The sequence below is a fragment of the Pagrus major genome, chromosome 9 (assembly GCF_040436345.1).
Source record: "Pagrus major chromosome 9, Pma_NU_1.0".
Lineage (NCBI taxonomy): Eukaryota > Metazoa > Chordata > Actinopteri > Spariformes > Sparidae > Pagrus > Pagrus major.
In genome coordinates, this window is record NC_133223.1 from 34,289,445 (window position 1) to 34,309,444 (window position 20,000).

General features: G+C 44.3%; 2 protein-coding genes across 2 annotated transcripts in view; both read right to left on the bottom strand.

The window, feature by feature from the left end:
• LOC141002083 (myosin light chain kinase, smooth muscle-like) overlaps positions 1 to 9,087 on the bottom strand; it is a 44,737-nt gene extending 35,650 nt beyond the window's left edge. Inside the window, exons 1-6 of the mRNA XM_073473241.1 lie at positions 9,012 to 9,087; positions 5,137 to 5,254; positions 2,965 to 3,096; positions 1,516 to 1,713; positions 1,213 to 1,420; positions 1,063 to 1,107 (exon numbers count right to left, since the gene is read on the bottom strand). Of these exons, the coding sequence (XP_073329342.1) occupies positions 1,063 to 1,107; positions 1,213 to 1,420; positions 1,516 to 1,713; positions 2,965 to 3,096; positions 5,137 to 5,242 (689 nt within the window). The 5' untranslated portion in view covers positions 5,243 to 5,254; positions 9,012 to 9,087. The remainder of the gene's footprint in view (positions 1 to 1,062; positions 1,108 to 1,212; positions 1,421 to 1,515; positions 1,714 to 2,964; positions 3,097 to 5,136; positions 5,255 to 9,011) is intronic.
• A 1,794-nt stretch (positions 9,088 to 10,881) lies between these two features.
• Positions 10,882 to 20,000, bottom strand: part of LOC141002046 (myosin light chain kinase, smooth muscle-like) — a 13,326-nt gene continuing 4,207 nt past the window's right edge. Inside the window, exons 2-8 of the mRNA XM_073473206.1 lie at positions 17,078 to 17,240; positions 15,817 to 16,024; positions 14,419 to 14,464; positions 13,721 to 13,886; positions 11,383 to 11,548; positions 11,268 to 11,289; positions 10,882 to 11,149 (exon numbers count right to left, since the gene is read on the bottom strand). Coding sequence (XP_073329307.1) covers positions 10,882 to 11,149; positions 11,268 to 11,289; positions 11,383 to 11,548; positions 13,721 to 13,886; positions 14,419 to 14,464; positions 15,817 to 16,024; positions 17,078 to 17,236 — 1,035 coding nt within the window. The 5' untranslated portion in view covers positions 17,237 to 17,240. The remainder of the gene's footprint in view (positions 11,150 to 11,267; positions 11,290 to 11,382; positions 11,549 to 13,720; positions 13,887 to 14,418; positions 14,465 to 15,816; positions 16,025 to 17,077; positions 17,241 to 20,000) is intronic.

Sequence of the window (20,000 nt, forward strand, 5' to 3'; positions counted from 1 at the left end):
CCCTTCATCTAGTACTCTTCATCTACTACCCTTCAGCTAGTATCCTTCATCTCGTACCCTTCATCTCGTACCCTTCATCTAGTACCCTTCATCTAGTATCCTTCAGCTAGTACCCTTCATCTAGTACCTTTCAGCTAGTATCCTTCAGCTAGTATCCTTCATCTCGTACCCTTCATCTAGTACCCTTCAGCTAGTACCCTTCATCTAGTACCCTTCAGGGAGCACCCTTCATCTAGAAGCCTTCTTTAAGTAGCCTTCAGCTAACTATATATCTTCAGCTAGTACCCTTTGTCTAGCGCCCTTCAGCGTACTTTCACCTAGTGCCCTTCAAGTACTGCCTTTCAGCTCGGACCTTCAGCTAGAACCATTCAGCAAGTACTTTTCAGTTAATGTCCTTCATCTAGTAACCTTCAGCATGTGCCCTTTAGCTGGTTTCATTTATCAAGTTGCCTTCAGCTAGTTAATTCATATTAAACTATGATTATAACCCTCTGTAGTTTCTATCTGGCTGCATTAATTACAGATTAAATACAGTTCCCTTCAAGAACTTCAAGAACTAAACCGGATACCTTCCCCAGTACCTTACTACCCTGCTTACTTTGTCATCCTGTATGTATGTATGTATGTATGTATGTATGTATGTATGCATGTATGCATGTATGTACGTATGTATGTATGTCTGTATGATGTATGTCTGTCTGTACAGTGTCAACAGAAACGTGTACATTATTCTACCTACGACCCTTTTAAGGTCTTCTTTAGGACCATACATATGATTAACAGTCCCTCCATCACTAGTGGGAACATATGAACCTTCATGGCTCCTGAATAATAATAAATGAAATGAACAAGTAAAAACACTGTGATGAACATGATGGAGGACGACAGTGTGTAAAGGGGTGGGTGGGTAGATTATGGGTGGGGGAGGGGTGGAGTTTAATCCTCACTTCATCTACATACTGTATATCACAGAGGATTATTTTAGTGTTGCTGTCTGCAGAACATCTGCTTCTTTTCTGTTTTTGTCAGTTTATGTTGACGCAGCGTGTGTGGTCGGCTCACCTCAGGGTGATCAGGTATTCTCCAGTGTGATGCTTTTTAACTCTCCTGGTGTAGAAGAAGAAGAAGCAGAGGCAGAGGGAGGATTTAGTTCTTGGTCCAGGATCTATAGATGTAGAGATGTAGAGATGTCTGGACATGTGAATGTTTGACCTGATCAGCAGTGAGATGACGTCCTCTTTCTGCAGCAGTTCATAGTCTACTCCAGAGGTCAAAGGTCGGCTCAGGTCGGCTCTGGTCCAGGTGTACTTGGGGAACGGGTCTCCGGCGATGGCACAGGACAGGAGAACATGTTGACCCACGACGGCACTTACCGGTCTTGGTTTGGTGATGAACCAGGGCTGGACGCCGTCCTGGGGCTCTGACACAAAACCACAAAACCACAAACATGACAAAAAAGGTCGACCAACATTTCTGAGCTGAAACTTGATCACTGCTGTTGTGATCGATGGTTACCCTCCACAGTGAGCCGACACTGGCTGAAGGCCTCTCCATGCTGGTTCCAGGCCTTACAGCTGTAGGTCCCAGTGTCCTCAGGAAAAACCTCTTGGATCAGCAGGGTGCACCGGTTCTCCTCCCTGAGGAGGTGGAAGTCCTCCGACTCCTTCACCTCCTGCCCGTTATGGAGCCACACCACCTGTGGAGGGGGGTGACCTGAGGACCGCAATCACATCAATACTTATTATTCATCGACAAATTAACAGAAACATCAGTCGTCTACGATCTGATTCAGCTCACTTTAATGGGACTATTTGACTTCTGTGGAAAATAACAAATATAGGCTTGAAAACTTGGACAGCAGTATCCACCTGTAGCTGACATGACAATAACACATTTGGTGATTATTCATGGGGTCTCTTCTGATGAGAACAGACCCACACATGAGGTCCGGACAGGATTCATATCACCTACAAGCCGGTGTGAACGGAGCTGTAGTCTGTTTTATTCAGTGTGCAAGCAAAAATAACATCAGATTAAATTCTGCTCTAAATAAAACTTCATTCATGGGAAGAAATACTGTTTTCACATCTCATGATAATCATGAGATGTTCGAGAGCAGCGAGGCTCTCAGGTAGCAGCAGACCTGATCCTCACACAGCTTATATGGAGAAAACCCTGTGTGGAAAATCATTATGTAACACAACACACACACACACACACACACACACACACACACACACACTGGGCTGGTTAATTATATGGAGCCTGCAGCTATAGTTCACTTCTATAGTACCTGTTAATCAACTCATAACTCAAACCCAGACACTGCTGTCAGAGCAGACAGAACCAGAACCTGACCACACACACACACACACACACACACACACACACACACACACACACACACACACACACACACAAAGGGAAATGAAGAGGCAGAACTTATCCAGAGTAAATCTGTCCTCATCTCATCTTCACCATCTCCCTGGAGATCTGACAGGAAATACCACAGCTAACACACAAACACACACACACAGAGATACAAACACACACACACACACAGATACAAACACACACATACACACACACACACACACACACGGGGGGGCGACCCCCATTCCGACGGTCCGCCATTCCGACCGGGTTGTGGTTATGGTTCGGGTTTCAGGTTCGAAATGGCGGACCTTTTTTCAAAAATAATTAAGGGCGGCATCCCGAAACATGAAAGTGAACGTTCAGAATGGCGCCCTGGAACCCACACACACACACACACACACACACACACACACACACACACACACACACACACACACACACACACACACACACACACACACACACATACACACACACACACACACACACACACACACACACACACACACATACACATACACACACACACACATACACACATACACACACACACACACACACACACACACACACACGGCATGGCCGTACCGGTCAGCTCCACTGTCATGGTGACTCTGCTGCCGTCCATCACCTTCAGGTCAGCGAGGCAGCAGACGAAGCACGGAGCCTCACACACTCCTCTGACCTCTGTGACCTTTGACCTGCGACCCTGCCGTCTGCCTGCAACACAAAACACATGAAGAAGAAAATCTGTTCAGTGTGCCATCACAAGTTAATCCTCCTCCTCGTTATTTAATTTGGTAGTTAAAAACAGTTCAAACAGGCTAACATCAGCGTTAGCTCCTCCAGCAGGCTAACATCAGCGTTAGCTCCTCCAGCAGGCTAACATCAGCGTTAGCTCCTCCAGCAGGCTAACATCAGCGTTAGCTCCTCCAGCAGGCTAACATCAGCGTTAGCTCCTCCAGCAGGCTAACATCAGCGTTAGCTCCTCCAGCAGGCCATAAACCAGGGTCAGTATTTGATTCACAGCTAGCACACAGCTAACTGACTGTGTAATCAACAGACTTCTGTTTTGTTCGTTCAGCTCATGTTTTAAATAAAGTTTGTGTTCTTTGGTTCTCGTTCTTTCTTTTGGTTCTTGTGTAAATTCAGAGTTGTGTACATTATTAATTATGTGTGCTCCTCTCTGGTATGTCTGATATGTACACAGAACAAAGCCTGTTAACCACACACACAAGCACAAGCACACGCACACACACACACACACACACACACACACACACACTGTATATCCATACTCACACGTGCAGACACATGTTAACCCACACACACAGATACACACTGTATATATGCATACTAGCACGTGCTCCCATACATGCAGACACATGTTAACACAGACACACACACAGACACACACACACAGACACACACACACACAGACACACACACACACACACACACAAACGTTAGAGGAGAGAAAGGGAAATCCAAACTCCATATATGGAGAAGGACGAGTGAGGATCAGGCTGATGATCACTGACTCTCTCTCTCTCTCCTTCTCTCTGACACACACACACACACACACACACACACACACACACATTTCGATCCTCTGCTTCGGCTTCCCTGCTCTATATGGCCACAAGTATGTGGACACCCTCCTCCGTGCCCTTTATTGTACTTTAGGTGTTCTGAGTGTTTGTGCATTAAATCCATTAACGTTGATAATAAATCTGATTATTCACCTCTGAAGATGAAACAAAGAGCTGAACTCTAATTTAAGAGTTGATTCACGCGCTGCTCAGACGCCTTCCTCCGCCTGCAGACTGCCAACAGTGCTAACCAATCACAGGTGAGCGTTATGGCATCATGAAGTAGCAATATAGCCAATAGGAAGACTCGTATTCTAAACAACAAAACAAATGTGACTGAACAGAGTCCTCCTATTGGCTGCTGAACACTCCGGACTCAGGACTTTTATATGTAACTGAACATCTTCATTAAATATAATTTAGTGTTTCTTTTGTTTCTTCCTTCAGTCGTTGGTCATTGTGACAACAGAGCTGAACCTGGAGCCGACACACAGCTGGTCACGTGATCCATTGTTCGTTCAGAGTGAATGATTGGAAGCACTTCAACAGAAGAGGAACATCGTTCACTCCGGTTTAAACAAACAGACTCTCACAAAACTTTATTGTCCACACAAGGACATCTGAGTCTGAAGGTCGAGTGGGTCGGTCTGTGGGAACCTCCTGATATTTCACTGTCTGAGTGTGTGTGTGCGTGTGTGTGTGTGTGTGTGTGTGTTCAGAGGGGGGATTTCCTGCGGCAGGAGGATTTTTGATATTCCTTATAAAGCTGTGACGATTGTTTCTGTTATTCACCACAGTTAGCACACTGATGAATGAGTGTCTACCTGACACTGTGTTCACTGTCATAGCTGAGATTGTGAACCAAGGAGGTGGTGGAGACCAAAAACAGAGTTAAAAGAGAGGAAATACTGGAATTAAAAAATCTGCCTCCCTCTCAGAGTCCTAAATGAGTCAAATGTGAACACTTGGACATGAGACACACGTTCATAGCTTCAGTGTGACTTCTACTTCCTGAGGATATCATTATCTCTACTGTCCTCCCAAAATAAACGTCCATAAATCCAGAGAGTAATTTCAAGTGCACACAATGAAACATTCTTCCAGTAAAACCACACAGCCTCCCAGAAGAAGAAAAGAAAACAGTTGATTGGTCTGAATAACCTCTGACCTTCAACCTGGACTCTGTTGCTGCACTCTGCTCCGTCATGGCTGTACAACGCCCTCCTCAAGCCGTGACACGTTCTGGATGGACCGCGAAGCCACGCCCCCAACATATGAGGACCGAGCTGGAACGAGACATCGTCGTCATCATCTTCATGTTATTGTCATGTTCATACAAAACCAGCAGCAAACAAAACGGCATCATCTGCAAACATGTTGAGTTTGAGCTGCAGGACGAGCTGAACACAAGTTATTAATGCAGAAACTAAACTTTAGAGGGTCGAGCAGGAGCCCTGAGGGACACCATGTTGTACTGAAGAGATATAATAACACATTTATATACTTTAAAATGGTAGATAATGTGATTGAGCTCAGTGACTTTGTGCTAAACTTTACAAGTATTGTGAATATGCAGCAGTTATAAAGTTATTCGTCTTTGGAGCTTCTTGATATAAAGACATGAAGTACTCTCAGCTTTATGTTGTAAAAGTATCAGTAGAAACAGCACAGTAGTATAAATAAGTAATATTTTTATGTTCTAAGGAGGAAAAATACTTCTGTCTTTAATGTCTAGTGGTATAAAAAAAAGTACCCAAACTCAAACTTAAAGTATCTGATATTAAATGTACTTAAGTTTAAAAGTAGAAGTTAAAGTGTTTTATAATTATATTTCCAGTACATGCATGTACACACTGTCAGTACTGTGTGTTTTGTTTATATATATAAATGTGTGTGATTGATGATGCTGATTTTAATAAGTTGTTTGTTGATGACTCAACACAGTGGAGATCAAATGGATTCATGTAGAAAAGTTCAAAAATGTTTTTATTGCAGCTGAAATGATCAGTTGTGACGCTAAAATAAACGTGGAAATAAAATGAAGTGTTTTTTGTGGCTGAAGTGAAAAGTTGTTTTGACAGTTTAACGGATCAAACTAGAAACAGACTGACTCATGTGCCTGAAACGTGACATCAGCAGTGTGGAGCGACGATGAGGAGGCTGTAACCTTCCTACAGTCATCTCGTTGTGTCCTCTTCTTCTTCTTCTATGGTTTAATGGGATTGACTGAAGAATTAGCTCCACCTGCTGTTTATCTCCATCAACCAATCAGCTCACAGACACACAACAGGATTACTTTGATCATTTTATGAAAAACTCAGTTAAGATTTATTTCATCTGGATGAAGCTTGACTGCAGTTGTTCATCTTTTTATTTTGTTTCCAGTTTCCTCTCACGTTTTCTGATGCACAAATTAAAATAAGAATGAAAACGAGGTTGAGCTCATGTTTCATGTTTCATGTTTCATATTTCATGTTTCATGTTTCACTAAGTTCAATCACAGAGGTGATTTCTTGATTTGAGGCTCTGACCCCCCCCCCCCCCACACACACACAAACACACACACACACAAACACACACAGTGGATTCCCCCGACGATGCCCTTCTTGGGTCGGCTTCAGCCTGTGTGTGTGTGTGTGTGTGTGTGTGTGTGTGTGCAGCAGCATGTTTTGTCTTTATATGGTTTCCAGCTCTCATATTTGTTTAACGGTCGTACGACACCAGAGAGCCTCTCTCTCTCTCTCTCTCTCTCTCTCTCTCTCTCTCTCTCTCTTTCTCTCTCTCTGTCAATTCAAAGGAGCTTTATCGGCATGAAAGTTTAACAACAATGTTGCCAAAGCATCAAAACACAACTCGTCCAAATATTCAGACAGAACACAACAAATAACAACATGAACACAAACACAACACCAAGCTTGATTTACATTAATTATATATACAGTATATACAGTGTGTGTGCGTGTGTGTGTGTGTGTGTGTCTGTGTGTGTCTGTGTGTGTGTGTGTGTGTGTGTGTGTGTCTCAGGGTGTGCATGGTGACACATATTGGGCAGCAGGTATGCCCTGTCTCCTTCTCCCAGGAGTATTTTAATGTTGAGAGGTGGTTGAACTTGCTGGTTTCGTTGAATGCTTTACATTGTGTGAGTTGCGAATCACTCTGTGAGTCTGGTCTGTGGTTCAGACACGTGAAACGTCCTCTGGACTCTGGAGGACGTTTCACACTCGTCCTGTCTGATATTGAAAAGATGTGAATGTTTCCGTCTCTCAGTCACGTCTGTAAACTTCACTCCTCCCACAGGTGAAGAGTAATTAAGTAAACTGTAATTACTCAAGCACTTTACCTAAGTACAGTTTTAAGGTTCTTCCATTTAATGCAACTTCATACCTCCACTCCACTACATTTATTAAGCTGTCAGATGCTCCAGCTGTGGAATAGACTCGTGAAGACGTCTGATCATAGACAAGATCTTTACCTGGGACACCTCACATGTCACCTCACAGGTTACTTTGTGATATTCAGATGTTTCTCATATTTGGTCCAAGCTAAAACTACGAGCCGATGTGCACGGTCACGATCAGGAACATGACCTTCAGCCTCGAGGCCGGCAGGTTTCCCCGCACAGGAGGACGGACTTCATCTTGTGTGAGTGAGGTGAAAATGAGACGGAGCTTTATTTCTTGTTTTGTCGTGCTGTCCACGACGTAACAGACGTACTTTTTACTAAAATGTCTGATTTCTGTTGGCTGGATGATTATGGAGAACTCGAGCTTTGCTGCAGGAGGAGTGTTTGTATCTGCCAGAGGAGGCAGCGTGTCGTCTTTTACAGCGAGCTGCAGAATACAGTTTAATGAAGTGTTTGACAGCTGGAGCTGTATATGAGCGCTGTGCTCTCTGTGTGCACGACACTACAATACAAATCAATTCATCATATTCAACAACAGTTCTCACTAATTCAACACTGATTACAACATATGAAAGCTTATTAAACATCACTAATGTCTTCACCACATCAACCTTTTCGTCCTGTCGTCTCGTCTATAAACTCAGGGTGTAGTTGTGTCTCCTCATCAGGTTTCACAAGCTTTTACCTTAATGACTGATCTAATTATCTTTATTTGACTAAGTCCAGAAACTGAAAACAGATGTTGTCCATCACAACTGTTTCTTCTTCTTCGTGTCTCTCCCATCAATCCTGTGACGACCGCTCAGATTGATCAACTTCTATTTATTGCTGATACTTTAACTATGTGAAGCTGAGAACACTCACATCATTTAAATGAAGTAACATTGTGTTTTATTGGTACTTTAGTGGAGGATCTGAGTACTCGTGTTGTAACGTCCTCTCTGTCTGATAACAGCAGCTCATGTTTCACTATAATCTCTGAAATGACTCGTTTGTCTTCAGGAAAGGACAAACAGCTGCCGTTGTTTTTAGACGTTCGTTCAACTGAACAGTTTCACAGTAACATCGTCTCAAAGCCACTTCCACCCTGGAACATGGCTGATGACGTGCACACGATGCTTCTGAACGGCTCTGTGCCCTGTTTTTATTTTACAGACGCTACTTTAAAGTGTTTCAGCTTCAGCTTCAGACAGAAACTCTGAGAACTTCTCATACTGATGGTTATGAAACGAGGATCAGATTATTTTACACCGACTCCTCGTTAAAATCAAAACCCAATTTCAGATTATTTTGATCACTTATAGATGAATTGATGTGATCGGCAGCAGGTCTCTGATCAGGAGACTTGATGTTGAGTAAATGTTCTTATTTGTTAAATCTGTTTTCACTTCCTGTCTTATTGTTGAGTAACGGTTGGGTTGTGAGCTGACCTGCTGTATCCTGAACGCTGAACGTTTATCTGATGTTTGTGGCTTCTGAATGTTTTTATCTTCAGTATTTTTAAACATGTCAGAGACACTTGGAGTGTTTTGTGTAGCTGTGCTGCCCCCTGCTGGGGACTTCAGGCCACCACACTCCCCATAAACACTACGTGTTGAAATGTGTCTTGCTGGAAGGTCAGGTGACTTCAGGTGACTTACTGTGCACTCGGAGCGTCCATGTTGCCGAGGTGACCGTCGCTCCGTCAGCAGTGATCAGCTGACACCTGTAGGTTCCCTGGTCCACCTGTCTCACTCTCTCCATGGTGAGAGTGAGACAGGCGCCGTCCTGCCTGTGCTGCAGACCTGGACCGATCCTCACCAGCCCCCCCGTCCTTCAGCCATGTTACCGTGGCAACGGCAGCAGACGAGACTGGGGACAGGCGAGCAGCAGACTTACTTTAGTTAAAGGAACGAAAACGGTCGTTACACCTGATGAGTCGCCTCCGTCACTGTGAGCACAGGTAACACTCACTCATGAGGCGCTCATTTTACTTCAGCCTTCTTTAAATGAGACTCTTCTGTTTGGAGCTGATCCAGTTTTATAATTTAACAGTACAACAGAAAGACTACAGCACACAATGAAACACACAACAGATGATCATCATTATCACTGAAGACTCTTCAGTCAGAGCCGCAGGTGTTACCCTGGCAGGTGAATGTGACCTGAGCTCCCTCCGTGGCCTCCTGGTCCAAAGGAACGGCCTCGAACCGGAGGATGAACCCAGACACCGACCTCCTCACAGCCCTCAAACACACAGATCACAACAAACACAGTGGACAGCACACCAGCAACAACACTGATCAGCTGATACATGACGTTTTATCACAACAACAACAACAACAACAACAACAACAACAACAACAACTGCCAGAGACACAAACTCTGTTCAGTCTGTCATGTAATGCTAACATTAGCTCATAAGCTAACTATGCTCAGAATCCAGTTTAACCTCCAGATCTTCAGGTGTGTCTACCTGCTGCTGTCTGAGCTGCTCACTGGCTGCTGGACTGAACCAGGTAGAACCGGAACAGGACTGGAGACGGACTGGACCTGCAGACAGACAGACACACAGACAGACAGACAGACAGACAGACAGACAGACAGACACACAGACAGACAGACACACAGACAGACAGACAGACAGACAGACAGACAGACAGGTATAGAGTTTAAAGGCTGATAAGACCCTCGTATGAAACCTTTTTAAACCATTAGCTTGTGGCTTGTAGCAGCTAGCAGAGTGATGTCATAGGCTACAGAGTGATGTCATAGGCTACAGTAGGAGGTGTGCGTTTGAGATTCAGTTGACTTTGTTTACTTTTCTCAGTGGTACAAAGTAACTGAGTACATTAGTCAAGTACTGTACTTATTACTTGAGCATATCGCAAATGTAAACTTCATACTCTCACTCCTCAATAACACTCAGCTGCTCCATCAGTCACACCTGCAGTGTTTGATCACCATTCACTCAGAGGAAGTGCTGCTGTGCACGTTCATGTGTTTGTATTCATTTGAAAGGACATGATAACATCTATGTGATCGTCACTAACAGCATGTTCCAGGTCAACACAGCCTCATCAGAGAGAACGTCACCAGACTCCCTGAGAAAATCACTCATCACAGGACTTCGTGTCTCAACTTTATTAATTAAAAAGAAAGCTATCAGCTTTAATTGGTCATGTGTGAACGCCCTCTAGTGGACAGATCGTATAACAACCACACGCTGACACTGACAGCGGATAAACACTGTAGAGGTACATAATACATGTTTATAATAGGTTCAATTTAAAATTCAATTATATTGTGAATATTAAAAACAATGAGGAATGAAACTGTAATCAGATTACAGAGGGAGACTGATGACAGTATGTTACGGTGCATCACCAGATCCTTCAGGCTCCCAGTCAGCACTCTGATGTGTTATATGTCTGTTGAAAGTTTTTATACTCGAGTGTCCGACAGTGTAATCCATATTTTAGTTGAAAAAATAAATACACCATTTTGTTTGTTTGATTGTTTGAGTTGTTGTTAACGATGATGGAAGTCATCTACGTGGCTACAGATGAGGTCAAGTTTTAAAGCAGGTGCTCTGACCTGAGCAGCTGCAGGTCTCCTCTCAGCCACCAGAGGGAGCTGTACAGCAGGTCTGCTCCTCCAGGAGGCTGACGGGAGGCTCTGCTGCTCCTTCTCTCTCAGTCTGGGCTGCTCTGCCCGGGAACTGGGAGCACTGGGAGCAGCTCTGTCCTCCTTCAGGTGACTGGTCCTGGCCTGTGAGGCCTCGGCCGGGCGGACGGACCTGCAGGAGGATCATCAGGGTCAACCTACAGAAACTTTACTCTGCATCTTTATTGTTGTTAGTTTGAAGCATCTTGTGGTCATTGTAGTTTTATAATTGAAGTCAGTGAATGACTCACCTGGAGGAGTCCTCAGGAACACCTGAGGACAGAAACAGGACACAGATATTCACTCTGCTAAATATTAAATTATTCTGACAGTAGTGATGAAATTAAACCTGATTGGTCGTCTCACCCTGGACGTTGAGGGCGGCGGTGGCGGTTGCCGTTCCGGCGCTGTTGGTGACCAAACATGTGTAACTTCCTGCATCCTCCACACACACTTCCTGTATCTCCAGGAAGTGAAGACCTGAGCGTTCGTACATACTGACCCGCCCACAAGACTGAAGCTCCGCCTCCCCCTGAGAGACAGACAGAGAGAGAGAGAGAGAGAGAGAGAGAGAGAGAGGCTTAGCTGCATTGTGGGTAATGTAGGCAGCAGGTTTAACAAAGGAAGAATAGGAGGAGATATCTCTGGATGTATTTTTAAACTTTCCAGTGGACTGCTGCTCAAAACCTGCTGCCTGCATGACACAGCTTCCTGTGGAGCAACACAACACTTTATACTACTTCTGTTGATACCTCAGTACCTCACAGTACCTCACAGCTCACCTCAGTACCTCTCAGTACCTCACAGCCCACCTCAGTACCTCACAGTACCTCACAGCTCACCTCAGTACCTCACAGTACCTCACAGTACCTCACAGCCCACCTCAGTACCTCACAGTACCTCACAGTACCTCACAGTACCTCACAGCCCACCTCAGTACCTCACAGCTCACCTCAGTACCTCTCAGTACCTCACAGCCCACCTCAATACCTCTCAGTACCTCTCAGTACCTCACAGTACCTCACAGCCCACCTCAGTACCTCTCAGTACCTCACAGCCCACCTCAGTACCTCACAGTACCTCTCAGTACCTCACAGCTCACCTCAGTACCTCACAGTACCTCTCAGTACCTCACAGTACCTCACAGTACCTCACAGTACCTCTCAGTACCTCACAGTACCTCACAGTACCTCTCAGTACCTCTCAGTACCTCACAGTACCTCACCTCTCTGTACTGGGCCACTCATCTCTTTATATTTCAGCTGTTGGTCAGAAGATTCACAGTTACTGAACACATGTTCCTGTTCACTGACATAAAAAGCAGAAGATCATTCACAGGTTTCAGCTTGTCTGCTGTGAAATCTTCAGTGTTGTAAAAAGTACCTAACAGTCACACTAGTACTCGAGTAAAAGAATCTGATGTTACATGTACCAGTAAAAGTACCTGATAGACATCTTTACATGTATGTATATATTGTATACTACGGGTCAATTGACTGATGATAAAATAAATTAATTTAAAAATGTGCTACCTTGGCTCTGATGCGGCATGTAATCTGTAAAGTAACTAGTAACTAAAGTTATCAAATAAATGTAGTGGAGTAAGTACACGTTGTAAAAGTTGTAAAAGTACAACATCTGCCTCCAAAATGTAATACAGAAGAAGTATAAAGTAACAGAGAATGGAAATACTCAAGTAAAGTGCCTCTAAATTGTACTTAAGTACAGTAGTTGAGTAGATGTACTTAGTTACATTCTATCATTTAAGAGGGATCTGACGTTCTGCTCTCGTCTTTTTGTTTACACCTGGTCCTCAGAGCAGATCTCTGTCCTCAGAGCAGATCTCTGTCCTCAGGTCAGATCTCTGTCCTCAGGTCAGATCTCTGTCCTCAGAGCAGATCTCTGTCCTCAGGTCAGATCTCTGTCCTCAGAGTAGATCTCTGTCCTCAGAGCAGATCTCTGTCCTCAGAGCAGATCTCTGTCCTCAGATCAGATCTCTGTCCTCAGGTCAGATCTCTGTCCTCAGGGCAGATCTCTGTCCTCAGGTCAGATCTCTGTCCTCAGAGTAGATCTCTGTCCTCAGAGCAGATCTCTGTCCTCAGATCAGATCTCTGTCCTCAGGTCAGATCTCTGTCCTCAGGTCAGATCTCTGTCCTCAGAGCAGATCTCTGTCCTCAGAGCAGATCTCTGTCCTCAGATCAGACTCCCTAAAAAATCACAGATTTTTGTGCAATGCTGAGTTTGAGGACACGTTGTAAACCTTGTGAAACAGATTCTTAATTTTGTCTTCTCTGGTAAACTCGGCTTGTAGAACATGAAGTTGTTCCTTTCATTGATAAGATGATTGTGTCAGGTCGTCCTGGTGGTTGAAGAACCGGCCTGTCGGCTCTGTGACAGCAGATCAGCAGCACCGACGGGTCATTTCTCACTCAGCTCTGTTAAATGATTACATTTTTGTCACTTTCATGTCACAGAACAGACGTTCAGTAACTGGAGCAGAGTTTCTCTCTACAACCCATATTTCATTTAGCTGAAAACAAACATCTGTATCAGTGTTATGATGCGTACAGATTCCAGATCAGCTCCTTCACGACGCATTTACACCTGCATTAACGTGTCTTGCTCCTTCTGGGACAACGTGTCTGGATATAGATCGCACTGTGACGTAACAGGGATGTGAAAGTCTTCATGAAGCTCCTCCCACCTTGTACCATGTGACCCGGGGCTGTGGACGTCCTGTTGCTTTGGCGGAGAACTTCCCGGTCTGTCCCAGCTTGGCGAACGCTCGATTTGGTTTAGTGACAAACTTTGGTGGACTCTCACCCCAAATACTGGGCCTGCTCTCTATCCCCGGGCCTCCAGAGCGACACCTGGAATCATGGGAAATGGAGTTCCATGAGCATGACTCATCTTAACTTCTTTACAGCAGTGAGAAAAGACGTTTAAAGTACAGAAGTAAAGCCTTAAAATAAATGTAGTGGAGTAATATATATATATATATGTATATATATATTATATATGTGTATATATATTATATGTATATATATTATATAACTTTTCTTCAGAGGTGGAGTGGAGGTAGAAAGTTGCAGAAAACTGAAATACTTCACAACCGTCTCAAAGTTGTTCTTTAACACAGTTCTTAGTTTCCAACAGTGGAAAATATTCCGACACATTTGTTCCAGTTTCATTTTAAAGGAAACAGCAGTGAATCTCTGCTGATGTGATCAAACCTCCAGAGGAGCAGATGTGAAGGATTTAAGGATCGTCCTCAGGACTGTTTTAAAAACCAGCAGGAGGTCTGAGTCTGAACCTCCTCCAACACACTGAGGGAGAGTTACAACTCGTCATTTATCACCACGACTCGACAAACATGAGAGAAGAGACGGAGGAGGAGCTCACCCTGTTTTCATGGAGGACGGGAGGACAAACTTCTTCCCAGAATTCTCTGCAGGTGGAAAAACATTAAAACGTTAGAGAAGCAGAAAAAAGTTCAGCTGCTTAAAGGAACAAGACGAGAAGGAAGACACTTTATTTGTGCAACGACAACTCAGAGTGATTAAAACATAAAGAGCATTAAGAAAAGAAACACTGAAATATATAAAACACAGAAACAAGATGTCAAAGAGTGACGACAGAGAAAAGATCAAGTAGAATAAAAACTACATTATGTGTCTGTAATAAATAATCTGATCACAAATGTATTTTTAATGATGATGATTTCTGTCTAAATAAGGAAGGAAGCCATCGAATCCTTAGAGTCTACTTCATGTGTTTATTCAAGGTTTTTGAAATGAGGGTTAAAGGACAGTTTAACTGACCTGTGGCTACAAAACACACCGACCTGCAGGAGATTTAAAGTTTATTTCAGGTATTTCTGCGCTAAATGAAATCTTACATGCAAAAATGAGTCAAATGTTAAATAACATCAACTCTTCTTCATCCTTCAGCTCAAGTTTGTTCATTAACTTGGTCATTAATGAGAGCGCTGACTGATGATTTCAAACAGTCAGGAGGTGGGTGATGATTCTGATCAATCTTTGGGAGAAAGATGCTCCTCTGTGGCTCCTCCTCAGCTTTCTTACATCTTTTTTCCTGCCTGTTAAAAAGGTTTTTCCTCTCGTGGATCGAGGCTCTGAGGACAGAGGACGTCGCTCGCTGTCCAGACTGTAAAGTCCACTGAGGCGATGTGATTGTGATTCTGGGCTGTATAAATAAAACTGATTTGATTTGATTTGCTGGTTTAAACACTGATTAAATAATGGATATTGATAATCATTAGCAGTTGTAGTTACAGTGTCGTGTATTTGGACCTCACAGTGCTGACTGGTTGTGATTCGTTTAGTTTTACTGAGTGTGAAGAAACTCTGGTCGAGTCTGGTTGTGTTTAAAAAACAGGAAGCTGCCGTCGAGCTGTTTACGACGCAGTAAAACCTCACTCACACACACACACTCACACACACACACACACACACACACACACACACACACACAAAGTTTTAAATCTCATGTTTGGAAAACTACAAACTACTATTCTGAGTGTAAATAATGTCAGATAAAATAAGTAGTATCAGTAATAGCTGAAGTAAAAGTAATCCTGGCAGTGCAGTAATCCTGGCAGTGCAGTAATCCTGGCAGTGCAGTAATCCTGGCAGTGGAGTAATCCTGACAGTGCAGTAATCCTGGCAGTGCAGTAATCTTGGCAGTGCAGTAATCCTGGCATTAGTATCAGTATTTACAGTAAATTATTATCCTGACACTATATCAGCAGTTTGAGTCGTAACGATCAGGTGTTCAAACCTTCCAGAAGAATCTCCACGGTAACCTGTCTGCTCCCGGCCTGATTGGTGGCCTGACAGGTGTAACGGCCCAGGTCCTCCTCTCTGACTCCGCCCACCACCAGGCTGAAGGTGCCCCGCCCACCTTGCTTCGCGACACAGCGCTCTCCACCAATCACAGCCCTCCCCTCTCTGTACCATGTGACCTGAGGCTCAGGATATCCACGCACCTGAGGGACAGAGAACACAGGTGTTTAATGAACTCATCACTCACTCCACATTCATTTTACAATCAGTCCGGCTGTCTGCGGTTTGAGATGTTTCACCACAGAAGGTGACATCGACTGTGCTTTTTACATTTAATGCAGTTACCTGGAGAAAACACACATACACACACACACACACTCACTCACTCACTCACTCACTCACTCACTCACTCACTCACACACACACACACACACACACACACACACACACACACACACACACACACACACACACACACACACACACACACACGCTGCTCTCTGAGGTGTGTGTAGGAACGTTTCCTCGGTAATGTGGCGTGCAGATGTATGTGATGACTTCGAGCTCAACTCCCATGAGGCCTTGCAGCGCCATCAATCTCCATGTTTTGCCTCTGAGCTGTGGACCGATGCTCTGATGCTGCATTCAGGTGCTGTGGGATTTTACAAACCCAACATTCTTCTCACCAACAAGTGGAGCCTGAACAGAGCAGTGTTTCTACCTGAGAGGAGTGTGTGTGTGTGTGTGTGTGTGTGTGTGTGTGTGTGTGTCTGCTTGACTTCTTCACATCAGGATACAGCCGGTCACAAGACCGAAGACATGTGAATCCTTCTGTTCTCACACCCTCCTCCCTTGTTTCCTTTCCTTTCTTCCTCTCCCCTCTTTTTTTCCTTGTTTCCTCTCTCGTCTTCTTTCCTTTTTCCTCCTGTTTCATCTCTTTATGACTTTATACGACGTTTCCTTGCTTGCTTTCTCCTTTGTTTCCTCTCTTGTCTCCTTCCTTTTCTTTTGTTTCCTTACTTGTTCCCTGTCTTGTTTCAGCAGGTAAACTACAACACCTAAATCCCTGTAGTTGTTGGAACACCTGAACACACCTGTGCACCAGTGAAAAAGGTTAAAACGAGCCTCCAGAGGAGGACTCGTCCTGCTGTTGATGACCTCCCGCTCCCAGGCGAAGCGTTATGATCCTGTGAGTTTACATTCAAACCATCAGACAAACTAACGATGGAGGGACAGAGTGTGTGAGTGTGTCCCACCTTCCCCTCCAGTCGGGCGTCTCCCCCCAGGGCGACCCGGGCGTTGCGTGGAGGGAGGATGAACGCTGGAGGCTCGTTGCCGTGGGAACTGCATCCTGGTGACAGGGCTGTTACCTGGGAGACGGTGGATGAAGCTGAGGCCAACTGGACGTCACTCATCCTGCTGTCAGAGAGAAAATACACCTATATGACGATCAGCTGACTGGCACATCAGGAGGTGGAGGAGTTATTACAGCCAACAAGGTGCCAAACAGTCGACTGCAGCTCGAGTCACACCTCTGGATATGTGAAAGGACACCTGGAGACATTAACATCTGTTACTGTGACGACAGAAACAGATATCTTAGTCCAAACTTGATGTTTTCTAACTCGACCCAGAGTATAAACACGTGAAGCTGAAACATAACTGTGGTTTTGTAGAAACATATTTATTCTGTCGACCGAGTCGTTAATTCTATAAAACTGTTACTGACTCTGTGTGTGTGTGTGTGTGTGTGTGTGTGTGTGTGTGTGTGTGTGTGTGTGTGTGTGTGTGTTGAGGGATGAACAGATCAAAGACATGAAGATAAAAACATCATGTGTGTGTGTGTGATCAGTGGAGAACACGCCAACATGTGACTCGCTCCATGTTTCACCTTATAAGGTGAAACGAGTGATTTTCACTTCACTGATCAGCCTCAGCTCATCAGACTCAGCTCATCAGCCTCAGCTCATCAGACAGCTCATCAGACTCAGCTCATCAGCCTCAGCTCATCAGCCTCAGCTCATCAGACAGCTCATCAGACTCAGCTCATCAGACAGCTCATCAGCCTCAGCTCATCAGACTCAGCTCATCAGACTCAGCTCATCAGACAGCTCATCAGCCTCAGCTCATCAGACTCAGCTCATCAACCTCAGCTCATCAACCTCAGCTCATCAGCCTCAGCTCATCAGACAGCTCATCAGACAGCTCATCAGCCTCAGCTCATCAGCCTCAGCTCATCAGACTCAGCTGAACCAGGAGTGTTTAAAGTGTGACGGGTGCCTCCAGGTGTTGTGGCAACAGGAAGTGAGTGGCTGAGCCTGCTCAGTGTGGGTCAGTGACTGAGCCTGCTCAGTGTGAGGCAGTGGCTGAGCCTGCTCAGTGTGAGGCAGTGGCTGAGCCTGCTCAGTGTGAGGCAGTGGCTGAGCCTGCTCAGTGTGGGGCAGTGCCTGGCTCCGTGCTGTGTTGGTTGGACGTCTGGTTCTGCTGGTGTTTTCAGAACAAACAGGCTCAGTGTGCTGCTCGTTTCCTGTGTCACAGTTCAGATATGCTGCCGACACACAGCTGCCTTACATGGCCTCAGAGCCTCTGGTGTCCCTGAACTCAGCCGTGTTTCTGCTTTGAAATAACATTTCTATCTAAACGTCGACCTTTGCTTCCTATTAAGTCCACATTAGTGCTGCTGGAGGACGCAGCGTGTGTTTAAGCGTCTGATTGTTTCCAGACATTTAGTCTTCATATAAAAACAGACACATTCTTAAATACATGAAGCTGCCTCCACAAACTGCTGCTAATAATGCTAACGCTAATCCTGTTTCCACAAACACGCTGCGGAAGAAAACCAGCAGGTAGAAATCAAACATTAAAACCAAAATGTCAAAGTTTATGAGCAGCAGCTGATGGAGAGCGTGGAGGTGAAGACAACAGGCCCAGAGGGACGTTCACCACGTCCACCATCTTAGCTCAGACCGTTAGCATGCTAACGTTAGCTAATTAATGCTAAACACAAGTCCAGTACTCTGTCAGGTAGCAGTCAGAAGCTAATCCTGAGAGCTATCTTCATACTGTTCTTGTTGCGTCTCAAGTTACAGAAATAAAGGAGTTACTCAGGCTGACGGTCGTGAACAGACACGTAGCGACCTGCTGAGGTCAAGATCCATCAGACCGCAAACACAGAGAAGACGGAGACCAGATCCAACACACAAACCTCTGTACCTCCTCCAACACTGACCCGGTTCTCATGAAGCTCGGTTTGTTGTAAACGTGAACCTGAACATGTTGTATTATATTCATCTACTGAGGGCGATATAACCAGCTCTGACTAAACATTAATACTGTGACTAAAGACAGTGAACATGCAGACTGACCTGAGAACATCTTCACTGTTAATTATTTAGAAGCTGTGTGAGTTTCTTAATAATTGTAGATTTCTACACAGTATTATAAAGTATTAATAATTAAATCAACACATTTATTCATCATCGTTACATTTATTTGGCAGCTTTAGTTACTTTTATGTAACTTTGATTTTATGATGTGTTATATTTTAAAAGCTTGTTATATTATCTATTGTGTAAAATCTTCTTAAAAGTAACTAAAGCTGTTAAATACATGTAATGGAGTAATAAATACCATAACTGCCTCAGACAACAAAGGACAGAAGGGAGGAGACGAAAGAGCAGACAAGGGAACGAGTGGAAGAACGAAGTAGTATAACATGGAAGTAATCAAGTACAAGTACTCACATTTGTGAAAAATAAAATATTTGTGTTTTTGAGTTTTGGATGTTCGTCTGTGGAAACAAACCAGGAGGCTTCAGAACAACATGATGTTTAGAAATCTGATTTTTTAATAATTGAATTGAACCTTTAGTTTCCACCATCACGTTTAACTGAGCTCGTTTATAACAAGTGAAACTGAATGAGAAGGGTTCACAAGGTTCGGTGGGGAAATCTCTCCTGGTGTCTGCTGACTGACGGCGTGACCTCCGACCTCCTCAACATGGCGGCAGCACAGACGGGATCTACTTTTCTATTCACGTTATTTCTGAAGGCTGAAAAGGAAACGCTCGTCTCTGGCTCTGTGTTTCTGCTGACAGTAAGATCAATATCCATGTTGGCACGAGCCAAATGAAACAGATGCTAATGTGAAATATTATGTGGAAAAAAACACAAAAATAAA